The sequence below is a fragment of the Podarcis tiliguerta genome (genome assembly GCF_965153285.1).
Source record: "Podarcis tiliguerta genome assembly, chromosome: 7".
Taxonomy (NCBI): Eukaryota; Metazoa; Chordata; class Lepidosauria; order Squamata; family Lacertidae; genus Podarcis; species Podarcis tiliguerta.
In genome coordinates, this window is record NC_139540.1 from 42,457,662 (window position 1) to 42,474,001 (window position 16,340).

General features: G+C 45.8%; 1 protein-coding gene across 3 annotated transcripts in view; it reads left to right on the plus strand.

The window, feature by feature from the left end:
- Window positions 1-11,440: 11,440 nt before the first annotated feature.
- Window positions 11,441-16,340, plus strand: part of CDH2 (cadherin 2) — a 120,923-nt gene continuing 116,023 nt past the window's right edge. The window contains exon 1 of one of the 3 annotated variants that reach the window (XM_083451607.1): window positions 11,441-12,279. In XM_083451607.1, the coding sequence (XP_083307733.1) occupies window positions 12,205-12,279 (75 nt within the window). In that variant the 5' untranslated portion in view covers window positions 11,441-12,204. Of the gene's footprint in view, window positions 12,280-13,402; window positions 14,086-16,340 lie in introns of those variants that run through there. The other 2 variants (XR_014514058.1, XM_083451608.1) reach the window with 2 other exon arrangements.

Sequence of the window (16,340 nt, forward strand, 5' to 3'; positions counted from 1 at the left end):
AAATCCTCTTAAAACATGCCCCATATTGTTTCACCCATCAGTTTTATACACAATTCTTCCATTTGCTTAATCGCCAAAGTCACTGGAGTGTCTCAAGCAGGTTTGTTTTCCATCAACCCAAACTTTTAATTTTCTTTCAAGACAATAACAATAATCATGTCATTGCCTTTGGACATGATGTCTAAAGCTGAGCCTGCTTTTAAAATTAATCTCATTATTCTATGTCAGAGCTCTACACTTTTTGTTATCAGTCACGGAAATAGCCTCCCATACAAAGCAAAATATTTTTATTTGTCGTTGGCTGTATTAGCTATAGTTAGCAATTGTGGTAATATATTAATGGTGATGCTTATGTTGTGCGAGATAAATAGTTGAGAGATTTGGATGATCTGAGCTTAAGCAAATGCTGTTTTGTACTCTCGCAAAGATCAAAAGTTACCTCATTGCTGTGGCCTGGGGGAAAAAAGAACCAGAGCCAGCAGTCAATGATGATACCTTGTGAAGTAAAATGAGGAGGCATAGCTCAGTGGCTATGCATGATATATTTAGTTGGTGGTAGCATCAGGGCAAGATGTTGGGGTAGAAATCCAGGGTGTCTCTCAGCAGAATGAGCACAAGGGCTCCTAAGCACATTAGGAACTGGATTATCCTATTCTGAAATAGATAAAGTAATGCAGATTACTTTCTAAAGAGTCCTCTCCCTGTAAGACCATCACTCACAGTTTAAAGCAGCGTCTCTCAACCTGGTGTCCATCAGAGGTTTTGGAATGCAACTCCTATTCACCATGCAAAATGCTTGAAGGACACCAAGCTGGGAAAGTCTGGTCTGAAATCACCTAATGGCATGACTTGGTTAATTTACCATGATATCAGCTACAAGACCTCAGGTGGCAGGGATGGAAAGGAGCTCCATCTTAGACCTTAGAGAGGCTTCCACGGCTAGACTAGATGGATCAAGGATCTGACTCCGTCTTCAACACCTTCATAGGTCTGAGAGGCTTCTGCTATGGCAAGCACAAGGGGCAGAAGGACTTGGTACCACAAGGAAGCAATGGATGCATGGGGACTGATACGTCCTCACTGTGCAAGTGCCTCTGATATCCATGGCCTGCAATGATAACAAGTTAGCCAGCAGGGGCAAACCTATACTATACCAACCTAGCAGGCCCCATCCCTCTGCTTCTGCCTTTGCAATGCCCACAAATAAGGTTCTGGGCCTGTCCACCATCCTAGCAGTGGCTGCCTCTTTCTTCCAAGGGCACCATCTCACTGACCCCACCACCGTGTGAAGCCAAAAATGGCCTCTTAGTTCAAATGGCTAGGCATGCTGCAACACACCCAATATAATGCCAAGAGTGGGTGAGGAGAGAATGGGATGCTATCAGCAGTTCCAGTTTATCTGAACTGCTGATAAGATGTCGTTTGAGTGATTTCTAGGCTACCCCAACTGAAAAGCCGCCCCATGAATGGGGCACAGGTGGACTCCTTTCTTTGCAATTTCACCACAATCATCCTGTTTCACACTACATTTGTTGTTGTTGTTGATTTGTCCCAGACCTCTAGTTTGGTAATCCAATGTCGAGTTAAAAGCAGAAGAATCGTGCGTATATACTTTTTTTGGAAAGTTTTATTTTCCTGTAAACTTTGCTATAAAGCGAGCATCTGTTACAATTACAAAATGAGGTTGTTCAAAGGAAGGAAGAAAAAACACACCATTGCTTTTAAATGCAAGCATTATGCCTTATATTTTCATTTATGAAACACATTGTCTCATAAAAATACTGTCAAAATGCAGGGACGGACAAGTCTAGCACTTGGGTTGCTTTCCCTAAAAAAAGCAAACAACAACAATCCTGGGCCTGGTAGGTTTAATATTTAGATGGAAGATGATTTCAGCGTTGTTGCGTGATTTCTTTGTGGTTCCAAACAAGCACATTTGAAACAAAAAACCCCTTCCTTTTACCTACAGCATGATGGATGTTTAGAGTTTTTATTACATGAGGCAGACTAATATTAGAATGGTTTGTTCTTAGTTTTTTATTGTTATCAGAACATTTTGTAGTAATATATTAATTATCTTGTACACTGCTCCAAACTCTTGTTTGGGAGGAAGGAAGGATAGTATAGAAACTGAAGGAATGAATGAATATTGGAGGTGAATTCTCATGGCCAGAATAACTTATTCTCTTGTAAACACTGGAACAATTCAAAAATGTCTGCAGTCAAGGATGACTGTTCGGTTCACTTCTCTACTGAGATTTTCACTGTCCTGAGGTCCATTATGGTAGAGAAATAGATGCATTATGGTTAGTATTGGCCTCAAAGCTGCCCAAAATAATACCTCTCTGGGGCTCTAATCCTAAATAAACAAAGTAGGAAATAAGTTCCATTGATCACAATGGGACCAATTTCCAAGTAAAACTGCATATTGGAAACAAACATTGCACAATCAGTAAACTTGATTTAAATTCCCAAAGAGCAAAAGCACCAGAATTTTAGCCATCTTCAGCTAAAAACTCACAACTAAAACTTCCTCTAGCTGTCTCCCGACCCTCTGGCAACCACAGAGCCGTTAGATCACATTCTTGTTCTTTAGCTGAGACCATGATCACCTGATAGCCATAGCAATAAGCCCTTTCATGCTCATAACCATACAATATGGACTGAGAAACTAAAGGCCTTTTAGGTCAAGATCAGCCCTTTGCCTGATCTGGAAAATAGGACAAAATCAGCACTATTTATTTTAAAAAATATACAGTGGTACTTCGGGTTACATACACTTCAGGTTATATACGCTTCAGGTTACAGACTCCGCTAACCCAGAAATAATACCTCAGGTTAAGAACTTTGCTTCAGGATGAGAACAGAAATCGTGCTCCGGCGGTGCGGCGGCAACAGGAAGCCCCATTAGCTAAAGTGGTGCTTCAGGTTAAGAAGTTTCAGGTTAAGAATGGACCTCCGGAACTAATTAAGTACTTAATCCGAGGTACCACTGTACAGCACTTGAATATATATATGGTTAACTTTTGTACATGGTTGTGGATTTTCTCATATATTCACAACCACGTACAAAAGTCAAAATACTAAAATAGATTAACACGAACTCAACTTCCTAAACATCTTGGGGGGCTTGTCTAAACAAGAATGTTTTAGTAGGCACCGAAAAGAACTCTGTGAAGGTGCTGCTTGAGCTCAATAGGCAGGGAGTTCCAAAGTGTGGGTGCTGCCACACAAAACACATATGGAATGGGTATTATGTGGCACCTATAGTAGCACCAAGGGTGACGCTGTGGGTAAAACCTCAGTGCCTAGGACGTGCCGATCGGAAGGTTGGCGGTTCGAATCCCCGCGGTGGGGTGAGCTCCCGTCTTTCAGTCCCAGCTCCTGCCCACCTAGCAGTTCGAAGGCACTCCTAAGTGCAAGTAGATAAATAGGTACCGCTTTATAGCGGGAAGGTAAACGGCGTTTCCGTGTGCTGTGATGATGCTGGCTCGCCAGAGCAGCTTCATCACGCTGGCCACGTGACCCGGAAGTGTCTTCGGACAGCGCTGCCCCCTGGCCTCTTAAGTGAGATGAGCGCACAACCCTAGAGTCGGACACAACTGGCCCGTACGGGCAGGGGTACCTTTACCTTTACCTTCTATAGTAGCACCAATTCTGCTGATAAAGGGAAGATTCTTCTTTTCGCTGACCAAAACAATGAAAGGTTCCAAGTCTCCAGAAATGAATTTCTTCACCTGAATTAAGCATGTGTATTATGCACCCCTTGCATTTTTATTTTTTGGGGGGGATGCATGCCATGTATTATAATCAGTGTTTGTGTGTTGTGCTTACAGAGTTCAAGACACCTCAAGTATTACGGCCATTGGTATATAAGGGATACCTATGGCCTTTTGGCAAAACATCAGCATCCTCAGTGGGGAGCAGTTATTAACTGCACTTTGCTTGGTTTTTTTAACCAAAATTTTGAGCATTGGTAGGTTGCTGTGGGTAGAGGCAATCTGTGGCAAATGCCACTGTCGTTCATCAGTCTAGTACCCTGTTCAATTATGTTGTTGTTGTTTTTAAAAACTCTTATACCAAACAAACTCTATAGTTCACATTCTCCTATCTAATGTATATAGGCACCAGAAAAGAAATTTTCAGTACCCCCTTCCAATTGTGAGTATCTCATAAATTGAAATAAAGGATGTCATAACACTATAGATAAGATTGCTTCCTGGAATCTGAACAAGATACATAGTCATTGTTTATCAAAGGCACTGGAATTCACAGACTTCTGTTTGTAGCTCTGGAGGATATGACTCCAAGCTTTTAAGCAAGTATGGCTTGTGGGCCTAAGGACAAGATTCTTGGATTCAAAGGTCAGGGTTCAGTTTTTAGAATTGCCCATATGAAGGCAGAATTGGTGACTAATTTTCCTACGCTACTAGGCAACTGTGGTTGGGTTTTTAAAAAAACTGCAGTAAAGTTCATTCTAGAAGTTCATCAAAAGTGGTATAGTGCATCTTGCCACAAAGCCAGCATTATTGGGTTATAGAGGAAAGCATAAAAGAATATTTTCAGGGCAAATCTTTATCAAAAACCATGCACATTACATTTGTCAAAATCATCACAGTGTGTGACCTTTTGGAACAGCTCATATTTTATTTTATTTTTTTATTTCTGCCAGATGTAGAGTCTTTTTAATGGAACACCAAGCAATGTTGAATATACTTTCGCATCTTAGAAAAAGACTATGTTCAAAGATAGCTAGACAATACACTTTCCAATACAAGATGAGAATTCCTCTCTGGATAGGTTGTCATTTTACTGGCTGAGTTGAATTTCACTATATGCTACCTTTACTTGTTTTTTCAATAAATAAAACCAAGGATTATGAGGAACGGTTAAAGGATCTGGGTATGTTTAGCCATCTATGATAGCCATCTTCAAATATCTCAAGGGCTGTCATATGGAAGATGGAGCAAGCTTGTTTTCTCCTGCTCCGGAGGGTAGGACTCGAACGAATGGATTCATGTTACAAGAAAGGAGATTCCAACTAAACACCGGGGGGGGGGGGGCTTTCTGAAAGTAAGAGCTGTTTGACAGTGGAATGGTCTCCCTCGGGAGGTTGTGGACTCTTCTTCCTTGGAGGTATTTAAGCAGAGGTTGGATGTCCATCTGTCATCGATGCTTTAGCTGAGATACCTGCATTGCAGGGAGTTGGAGTAGATGACTTTTGGGATCCCTTCCAACTCTGCAATTCTACACTATGGTTTAAGCCATCTGAGTGATTTGCTTATCCCCTTCTTGTTTTTGTGAGAACAATCCTATTCGTTTATTTCTGAATAATTCTACTCAAATCGTCAACTGAAGGCATTCAGAGCAGAGCGGGAGTGGGTCACTTAGTGAAGCACGTACTACAAGCATCATGGCAACAGGCTAATGCCACAAGCCAGATGCTTCTCTTAGTTACAAATGTATAGCTGAAAGCAGAATATGACCCTGCGTGTCAGCTGAAAGCTGCTGTGAAAGCATTTTTTTATTTCACACAGTTGCTATTCCTGTTAATAATTTGGTTACTCGTAGCAGTTGAAACTGCACCATGTAGACTGACAGCCAAAGCGAAGGTCTGGTCTTCTTCCAGGTATGCTATAAAGCCTATTTCATTTTCTGGCTTTTAATGATAGATTGGATCCAGGAATACGAGAGTCCAGGACTTGCTCTGTGAAAAATAACTGTGGTATAAATTATTTAATATCCAAATGGACTCCCTTATATTTTGTGCTTTACATTCTGAAAAATGCTTACAGATTTTAAAAATGAAGAACAGAACAGGCTTATTACAGAACTATTGACTGGTTTTCCTTGGAACGGGTAACAAACACTGTACCAGTTGTACAGCTTTCTATAATTGTTTTCAAATTATTGTTTCAAATTATTTAGAAACAATAAAAATATTGGTCAAAAAATATTCCTGATCCATATAAATATAATGCTTTTTTAAAACCACCACCCCCCCCGCAAAAATCCAAGTCAGAAGAGCATTGAAAATATTTTATTTTTTAACCACATTTCATGAAATTATTATGAAATGTGGAAAATTATTAACCACATTTCATAAAAACAGAAAATCTTAAAGCACTTTACCAAATATAAAAACATAAACATGTTGAAGCAGTTCAGGAGCCGAAAGTGTTTTTTTATTTGAAAATTGCTTTTTTTCAGTAGACTTCACCACATTTTGTTACAGGGAAAACACCAGAAAATATTTTGCTTTTGCAAATGTCAAGACCAAAAGAAATGTATCTGAAAATGTTAATTGTTTATCTTCGTGTCAGCAGTTTTTAATCATCTCATCTCGGCATCCAGAAAACAGTTTTCCTAGCTACCATTTCAAATGTCACTCTGCTATAACTGGTATGGGAGTATTTAGTGGTAAAGGGCACCACACAGGCCACTTTTCAAAGTGGAATGATCATTGCTCAACTGCATATGTTAATTCATGTAAATATATGCAAACATCAAATGTTTTCATTCTCTGCAGTTAAGGGTGTGGTAGGAATAAAATAATAAATATGGGCACTTGGCTGGAAACCCAGTCAGATCAATTTAAAACCAATGAGATGACATTCTGAATTTTACATAAATCACTACTAGTGCTGCCAGCGCATCTTAATTTTGGCCAACGCTTACCAGGGCTTTGTACTAAATCTTGCTTTTAGTGCCAGCAGGATGGGTAACCTTCCAGAAGGACTACATCTCCCGTTATCTCTGATCACGGGCCAAGCTAGCTGAAGCTGATGAGAGTTGGGAGTCCAACAACATCTGGAGAACCATGGGTAAGCCATCCTGCCATACAGAATGCTTTCCTCTAGACAACTTCTGAGTAAGCATGCATAGCCTTGTGCTGCATGCCTGTGACTCAAAACACCTATGAAGAAGTGTGGAATTTGATTTACAGAATGCAGTGGAGAATTGAGCTGTTGTGAAATAAGAGGCATCTGTTCTTTGGGACAGATAAACAGCTGTGTACATAAAGCATTAGCCAGTGTCATCTAACAGATAAACTGTTCGCCTTCAGCATTGGTCATATTCAAATCTAGCTCAGCCATAGGTTCTCCAGAATCTATGATATGTAAAGAAATTATGTTATTATCTCATTTAGTAGTCAGAACTGCTGAAAATCAGAACTTTGCTAGCCTCCCGCTATAACGCCACATCTAATTTCTGTTGATTATCATTACCCTTAGACCTTCCTATTTTATTAATGCCCCCTTATGATATTTAAGGGCCAGCTATAATCTGCTCACTTAAGCGTCAGATTTGGGGGCTAGCCAACTATCTAGCATGCAGTATTTGACTCAGGCTCCCCTAGGTGACCTTGGGCAAGATATTAGCTTTCAGATTTAGTTGTTTGCTGAATGGGACGTTGGCTTCCTGGACATATCAGGAGAGAGCTTCTGCTGTTGCATAGTTTGAGCTACTAAACGTATAGTAGCTTCAGGCTCCCTCGCTGACAGATGCTGGTGTTAGGAAGTTGGTGATCGGTATCTCTAAGTTAGTACCCCTATGGCTGTTTTTGGCTATTGGACCCTGGACGGTATGAATTTTTAGTGATCAGATTTATTAGCCTGCACTCTTCCTAGTTAAAATTAATGTACGGTGAAATTCACACCAGCACAAAAGGCAATTTCAGACACTTAATTAAGCCCTACTTAAGCCTTATTTAGATAACAGAGATGATGATACATTTCCTTTTGATCGACTCGCTTTTTCTAACATCTGAACTCAAGTGGTCTTCCTAAAAGGAAATGGTTACTCAAGGTGACTAAAGGCTTCACTAGCTGGGTCATGAGTCACACCCGGTCCAATCCATATCTAGAAGAAGAAGGCAATAAGGCTGTCCAAATCCCAGTCGATGATGATGCACGATCAAGGCATCAGCGAGTCTTTGAGATTTGGAGGGAATCCAAGGAGAGCTGCTTTCTGCAAGCAAAGAGGTTGGGTTTCCCCCCTCCCCCTTGCAGAAATGATTATTGACTTTACCTGTAGTGCTGAGCTTTTCTGGTCTCCCAAAACTAGCACTGCCAAGATACCCTTGGAACTTAAGTTTCATTAGAAAAAAAATTCCCTCAACCCATTTTTTTTCTCCCGACATCATTTCCATTTTCCTTTCTGAACTTTTGCACTAGCAAATTCTACAGTAAATATTATTAGTATTAACTTGGTGGTAGGGCACAAGCTTGCATGTAGAAACTCTCAGGTTCAAGATTACCTAAAAAAGGTTAACCTAACATCCACTTATTTGTTGGATGGTAGCAGGACAGTTTTTCCAACCCTTTCAGTCCAATTTTATTATATTTACTTTAATACATTACATTTATATATCACTTTTTCTTTCAGGGAGGTCAACGTGGTGTACATGGTTCTCCTCTCATTTTATCCTCACCCACAACCCTGTGAGATAGGCTAGGACGAGAGACATTGACTGGTTGAACGGAGATTCAAGCCCTGATCTCCCAGGTTCTAGATCAACAGTTAAGCCACACTAGTTTTCTTGTTTTAGGCATTGGCCATACAAATTATCAGAAAGTTCTCATAAATTTACATAACTGTGGGCTAATTAACCTGTGGTAGGTTTAATTAATTTTATACATAGCTTCCAATAAAAGAAAAGTATAAGCCATTTACAACCAAGGGGAAAAAGGCAATGATAAAATCACATAAAATGTATTTAAAATAGGTTTAACAGTACAGTATCACACCACTCGTGCAGCTCAAGTGCCTGTGAAAATATAAAAGCACTTTGGCCTGGCACCAAAAAGATGACAAAGTTGGCAGCAGGAGGGCCTTCCTGGGAGACTATTCCATAAATCTTACAATTACAGGGGGAATGCATCTTTTAAATACTTTAAACTATTTTTGAACTATTGAAACATGTTAACAATTTACAGCTCCATCCCATGTCATATAACCCATTGCGTTCAATGAGGCTTGTTGTTGTTTAGTCGTGTCCGACTCTTCGTGACCCCATGGACCAGAGCACGCCAGGCACTCCTGTCTTCCACTGCCTCCCGCAGTTTGGTCAAACTCATGCTGGTAGCTTTGAGAACACTGTCCAACCATCTCGTCCTCTGTCATCCCCTTATCCTAGTGCCCTCAATCTTTCCCAGCATCAGGGTCTTTTCCAGGGAGTCTTCTCTTCCCATGATGTGGCCAAAGTATTGAAGCCTCAGCTTCAGGATCTGTCCTTCCAGTGTGCACTCAGGACTGATTTCCTTAAGGTTTGATCTACTTGCAGTCCATGGAACTCTCAAGAGTCTCCCCCAGCACCATAATTCAAATGATAATTCAATGAGGCTTATTAGCAAGTAAATGAGAGTGTAGGATTGCAAGCTTAATGAACATTGCCCTGTGCAAGAAATTGGTTATATAGAAGCACCTTTCGGCAAATTAGGATGGTAAGTGGCCGTGATATCACAAAAGATCTGGGACAGTAACAACCCCTCATGGAGTGTAACTTCTTCAGCACTGAAGTCCACACGGGGATTTATTTATTCTTTAAAGTATTTATCACATTTGTATCCTGCCTTTCCTCCAAGGGGCTCAGGAAAGTGCATTTTGAGGTTGATTAGGTTGTGAGATAGCAAATTCATAGGGTTTTTGAGGCCCAGTTTAACATGTCTAACCATCTGTCCACTACTATACTACCTCAAGGGCCATAGATAAATGCCACATTTTAGTAAAAAACCCCAAAACTTTTATAGTTTTAATACAATACAATAAGTTAGCATTGTAGCCATCTACACAACTCATATTCAGAGTAAACTGTGGAGTGAATTATTATATTGATGCCTGGGTGTAGCAATATAATTTTTTAAATGTTGCAAAGTACCACCATGCTGGTTGTAGTTATATAATTTTAGACTCTGCTCTATCTTATACCACACTCTTGCTTCCCCACCTTTAGATGGTAATATCAGTCACTTCACTTTCTTCACAAGGTGGCAAGCGTTTTAGGGAGCCCCTGCTCATTCTGCAAACGAGGCTGGACACCTGCCCCCAAGTTCTGTCCTGCCATCACCAATGGCCATAGATTTGCTCTGGAGCAGTTCAGCTGCAAAGTAAATAAGATTGTGCAGCCAGCCCATTTCGGGTTTTTTCCCCCACAACCAAGAGGTAAGAGAGGCTTGCAATGTGTTCGATTATGAAGTCTTATATCTACATGATGGCGCTAATAATGGAGAAAAGGCTATCTGTTTTCCCTTATTACTTACTACAGTGTGTCATTGCAAAGCCAGCCCTGGCCTGAAAAGACCTGCACAGTCGTTTGCAGAGTTTCCAGATTCAATGTTTTTCAGCCCTCCGTGCAAGCACAATCCTAAGCAACCTGCTCGATTCTAAACAGCTATCCGGAGCCTAGTCGCTTCTAGGACACTGTCTGGGGGCCAGCGCTTGCAACCTCTCCTCTCCCCGCCCCGTTTCCCCCCCCCCTTTCTCTCCGGCAGGAGGCTTTGATGCATGGACACAAAGCAAGTTTGCTCAGTGACCTGTAGGGTGAGGGAAAAATCCTTGCCAGCTCTGCAAATGACCCAGCACTAATCCTCGAGGTTTCCTGTGCACTCAGCAACCTTCCTAATTTCCGTTATGCAGCCTGACATTTTTTGGGTACGCAGGCTGGAGCGCTAGCCAGCAGCAGCAGAAGCAGGCAAAGTTTTTATTTTAAAAAAGCAATTACATATACAGTATGTGCAATATTTAATTGCACATTTGGCGAGTAACGAAGCAGGTAGCAGAATCTCGAGGAGGGGCGCCCGCGGGTTGAAAAAAGGTCCGTCAACCCACGAAGCGCAGGGACCGAAAACTTCCTAATTGGCGCGCTGGTCCCATTCCAGGCTCCTGGGCGATGGCGGGAGAAGAGCAAAAACAAAAGGCGACACAGCCGCCTCCTCAGCTAAGCCGCTTTCCCCAGCAGGTGGCTTCGTCGCAAAACGCCTCCAGACAATGGGGGCAAGAGCAGCGTTCCCTGGCGTCGCCCGCCTTGGCTTGCCTCGGCTTTTTGTTTTGCACAGGCATTTCTCACGTTCGCCGGAGAGTCCTCTCACCCGGCTCATAATAAAAACGCGAGGCTTTCTCACGGTCGTGTCGGAACGTTACCTCGAGTCTCTCTCTCACTCTCGGTCTCCCTACCATCTCGCCTAAAATCCCCATTCTGTGTGTGTGCAGACCAGACACGCCCGGCCCGTGGTCCTGGCTGAGGGGTAAAGTGCCCACAACAAACCCTCGGCTTCCTCTGCGCACCTCTCTCTGGCTGAAGCAGCAGCAGCAGCTCAACCTTTCGCTCGGGGGTAGCTGTGGGCGGTTGCCTGGCCCGGGCAAAGGGCTGAGCTGAGCTGGAGCCGGTTGCTTCCCATTGGCCGTGCGGCCGGCAGGGAGAGCCGGGGAGGAGGGGGGAAGAAGAGGAGGAGGAGGAGGAGGAGGAGGTGAAGCTGCCAGCAGCAGCAGCAGCAGCAGCAGCAGCCAAGCGCAAGTGAAGGCATACACATACACACACACATACGCGAGCGCGCGCGCACACACACATACAGGCGCACACAGGAACGCCGCGCGAGCGAGGCAGAGGCTGCTGTGGTATTGTTATCCTCGTGTGTGCAAGCGGAGGGGGTTGTTGCTGCTGTTGCTGCTGCCGCCGCCGCCGCTACTGCCTGCTGGCCGGCGGGGAGACGAAGCGAGGCAAGAAAGTGAAGGAGGCGAAGGACTCGCGGCGAGCATGCAGCAGCGGCAGAGCCGGCGTCGGAGCGGCGCTGCCAGGGCGCACTTGGCGACGCGCTGAGGAGGAGGAGGGAGGGAGGCTGCCTCAAGCCGGCCGGCGAGAAGGACAAGCAGGCAGCCGCCGCCGCCGCAGGAGCGAAGAAGACGGGCTATGTGCCCGGGGAAAGCCCGCGGGAACCGCTAACACCGCCAGCCCCCCCCTCTCGGCAGCGCCCCTCACGAAGAGACTCCTTCGGCCGCTGCCTTTTGTGCGAGTCACCCATCGCCGACACCCCGGACGCGGCAGCCGGACCGGGAGCTCCGTCGCCCCATCCTCCCAGGCGAGCGCCGCGGATCCTCCGCCGCCCCCTGCCGCCCTTCCCGCCTTGGCCCGCGCCGCCGCCGGGCCCCCATCCGCGGACTTTTCGCCCCGCCGTGCACGCCTCCCCCCGCCACCGCTTCGCCTCCATGTGCCGGATAGCGGGAGCGCCGCCGCGGATCCTGCCGCCGCTGCTGTTGATGGTGCTGGCGGCCCTGCAGCAGGTAAAGAGCCGAGCGAGGGGAAGGAAGGAAGACAGACAGACAGAGGAGAGCCGCAGCAGCGGGGCTGGGGGCTCTTTGTTCCCGCCGAAGGGCGGTGGCGGGGCTGGCGAGAGGATGCCGCCGCCGGGGCCGCGGGCGAAGCAGCCCGGGCTCCCCGCGCTGCCCCGGAGGCTAAGCTGGGCCTGCTTGGAACAGGGTTGCGAAGCTGGGGCGGGGAGGGGGCTTGGGGGAAAGCGACCCCCTTGATCCCGGAAGGTGTTGGGGGACGAAGACGGGGTGTAGCGAAGGGGGACGGGAGAGGAGTTGCAGAGGGGAGGCTGGAGCTTCCTCGGGAACGCGAGTTAGGGACTCGTATTTCCCACGGCGGAAAGGAGCAGGTGCTCGCTTCGGCGTTAGTAAGAAGACTAATAGTGGAGAGATGCATCTGCCTGCGTAGGGAAGAAAGACCGGGGTGCAGAAGCGTTATGGCGGAAAGTTAGGACCCAGTGACCCCCCCCCCCAACCCCTTGATCTGATGGGTGGGGTCAAACAAAAGTCGGCCTGCGGGTCGAGAAGGATGAGACCGATGATTGTAAATAAAGGCACCGCGGGGCGTGCGGATGGGGAGTTGCAGTGGGGAGCGGGGATCCCTCCGACCTGGGGACGAGCAGAAGTGGGGCAGGGACTTGGCGCCATCTCTTCCTTGGGGAGGGAGCGTGGGAAAGGAGTGGATGCCACCCACCTCTTCCCTTGGGATGGGAGCAAGGGCTTCTTTGCTCCTTGCTGGCAAGGCGGAGATGCGCACGCTCCTTCTGGAAGAGCAGACTTCCCCGAGGATGGAAGTCACCCTGGATAAACAGAGTGGGGGCCGGTCTCTGTGTTGAGACACCTGCTTCGCAAATCGAAGGCTGGGGTGGGATTTATTTCCCATGGCAGGGGCCACCAGACCACCCTCTCTGCCTGTCGTCCTCTTCAACCCGCGCGCGCTCTTTCTACTTTGCCTTCCGGATGCCAGATTGCCAGCCCACTCGGGTCTCGCAGTTACACAACCACGAAGTGCAAACTCCATGGATCTCATTGAATTGATGAGTTACTTTTTTAAAAAAACCACGACACATCCCCTCTCCTTGTATGCAATCGGGAAGGTTAAAGGGAGCATATGTAACACAACACAGGGCCTGTTTGTGAATCGCGTGGGATTTTAATCTGTGTTTAGTAGTAATTGTGACCCCAGAATCAGGGCGCCGGTCGGCTATTTCGGATTAACCGGCACAGAGTCTTAAGGCAACGGTGTGCACTTCACTTTTGCCCCTGTTTAACGAATCCGGCGAGAGCTGCTACCTGAGCAGCCACCCTGGTCAGGGACCCCGGGGTTAGTGGAGCCAAGCGTGTCCGGAACACCGCCCTCCGTGGCCTCGGGTCCGGTACAGAGGAGCGTGCGGAGCCGCTGCCTCGCCCCTCTGCTCGGCTCCCTAATCCCTTCCCGGGAAGAATTTAATCAGCCTCCGCCTCCGCCCGGCAGCCTCGCTCGCCTCCTCCCCCGCTGGCGTCCTGCTGTGTTTTTTTTACCCCTGCTGCAACAGCTAACGGGAATTTCCATTGAGGCGAACTCTTTCTCCTTGCTTAATAAAGCTTTGCCACCTCCCTCGCCCAACAGGGGGCGCTGCGGGAAGGCCACGCGAAGGCAAGTGGGAGGCATGCCCATGCACCCCAATAGTTGAGACTGAGGTTCTGGCCAATACTTGTAGGGATTGAAAGAGCTGCCATCCTTGGAGATCTGTCCAAAGTTGACAGGGTCTGTGCCACTGTGATGCTTGCTGGCAAAGGGTGAGTCACCTTTCACCCAAGCCAGGAATTAATATTTCAGAGATCGGATTTGGTCCTTTGCTGAGTAAAGAGTGAGCTGACTTGGAAGGCTGTATGCTTTTATGAGGCGAGAGGTTTGCAAGCCTTGGCGAAGGCTTAAGACTGGTTTGTTTACACTTTTGCAAAGTAGGGATCTGCCTGCAGAGCATTGCTGGTGTTTCTGCATTTGGTGGACACTGGTCACCTGGAACGCATAGGATGGGTGTGGGGGTTAGGCTGTGTACCATTTTGTTGGGAGACAGATAGGAATCTGCCTTATAGTGTCCACACTGACTGGCAGCAGCTCTGCAGGGTTTCAGACAGGACCTTGCTAGCCCTACCTAAAGTTGCTGGGGATTGAACTTGAGAGTTTCTGCATGCAAATCAGATTCTCTACCAGCAAGCTGGATGTCTTGCCTGATAATTTGTGATTCTGCACCAGGAGTGGGCAGTAGTCCATTGATGCCGAAAGTGCTAAATTAGGGTGGGCCCAGGTCTCCAGAGTAAGGATTTGATTTGTCTGGGCAGGAATTGGTGGGTTAATTACTTGGATTTTCCTGGGGTGTTTTTGTGCATCTGAAGGTAGAAGAGCATTGCCATGGCTTGTTCAGTGAATATCGACTGTGTAAGGAATGTATCTGGGGTGTGGGACAGCTTGTATAGATAGATACCAGCATTAGGGCTGTCTCTCATGAAGCAGATACCACTTGACATATGCTGATGAAAATTCAATTAAGTGATTATCCTGCATTTTGGGGCTTATCCTGTTGGAATAGGGTGTGTGCTCTTTGCATGGCCACCGGACTCCCCTGGTTTTGCTGCAACAGACTAACATGGCTACGCCTCTGGAAATAGTTTGTGAAAGGTTCTCTGGAGTAATGGATGAACTGTATTTGATACTGTATTTGATGTGCATTTGAAATGGAACTGTGTAGGGTTGAGTGGGGTTTTTTTGGGGGGGGTGAGGGGTGTCCTGGGATTTTCCTAAAGTGAGTTCCAATAAGGCAGGGGACAGAGGATGGATGCTGGCACTTCGGTCAGCCAAACTCGTCTTCTTCCTAGTGCAAAGGGCAAGCAGGAGTAAATCTCCGGGACAGATGGTGCAGCTCATTGCCTCTTAATGGCATTTGTGGCTGGAGCATATCGTCGAGAACGGGCAAGGGACTCTGGGGAAAGGGGTATTTGTGTAGCGGGCTGTGTGAGTGGGCTGGCTTTCAGCAGTGGGTGATATCCGGTTTAAATCCTGCAGGGGTTGAGTGATCTGGGTACAGGGAGGCAGCTGCAGTAGCTGCAGCAGCAGTCACTGTCCATGGTGCAGAGCTCAGATTACTCTCTGGCTGTGAACTGAATCCCTGCTTCTGAAACGTAGTAAACACAGACTTGGCACATTGCAAAGCTCCTTTTCCTTGCCCTTTATTTCAAATTACTGCTCCCCCCCCCCCTTTCTTTCTCCTGTGCAGCCAATACTCTCTTTCTGTAGCTCTGATGGCTGCATCAGGCAGTTGAGGTGCTGAAACATTGATCCTAAACAGCTGGGGGGATTTTTCACTGGTTTAATAGGAGGTTAGTTTGCCCTGATGGGAAAGTGTCAATGTTGCACCTTCTGTGTCTTTCCTTCAAACTCTGCCTCCCTTTTGGGGAGGATTGTTTTAACTTTTTAGCTAGGTTTATTGTTTTCAAGGTCTGTTTATAGCCGGAGTCTGGGTTGCTTTTCTACAAATTTTTAAGTTGGAGTCCACTCCTTCTCCCCCCATGACACAATTTCTTTGTCAGGCTCATTCTCTCTTTTTAGGATGCCTCCAAATGTTTTTTTTATCTCCAGATGTTATTTGGTAAACTTTAAAACTTGAGTTCTCTGCTAAACTCTTATTTCACCGTGTAGTTTCCCCTCTATAAGTACTGTTTTTAAATTAAAGGGATCTATGAATTATGGACAGGAACTGTCTTTATTGCTTTTGTGTATCAGAGAGTTCCAGCGGCATGTCATGGTTGGAAAATCCAATTTCCTCCTTGTTTGGGTACACATTAAATCAGGTTAGGACTCTCTTTTTAACAGGGTGTAACAACACTGAAAGTTAGGTATGAAATCAGTTTTCTAAACCTGTGTCTGGAAAGTGGCCTTTGATTTTTAACTATTGCTTGGCTTTTTTTTTTGCTTTCTCTTGCAAGTCAGAAATTATTTAAAACTTTTACATTGCGTACATTGCCAGTGCAAGAGAATTTCAGTTATAAGAAAT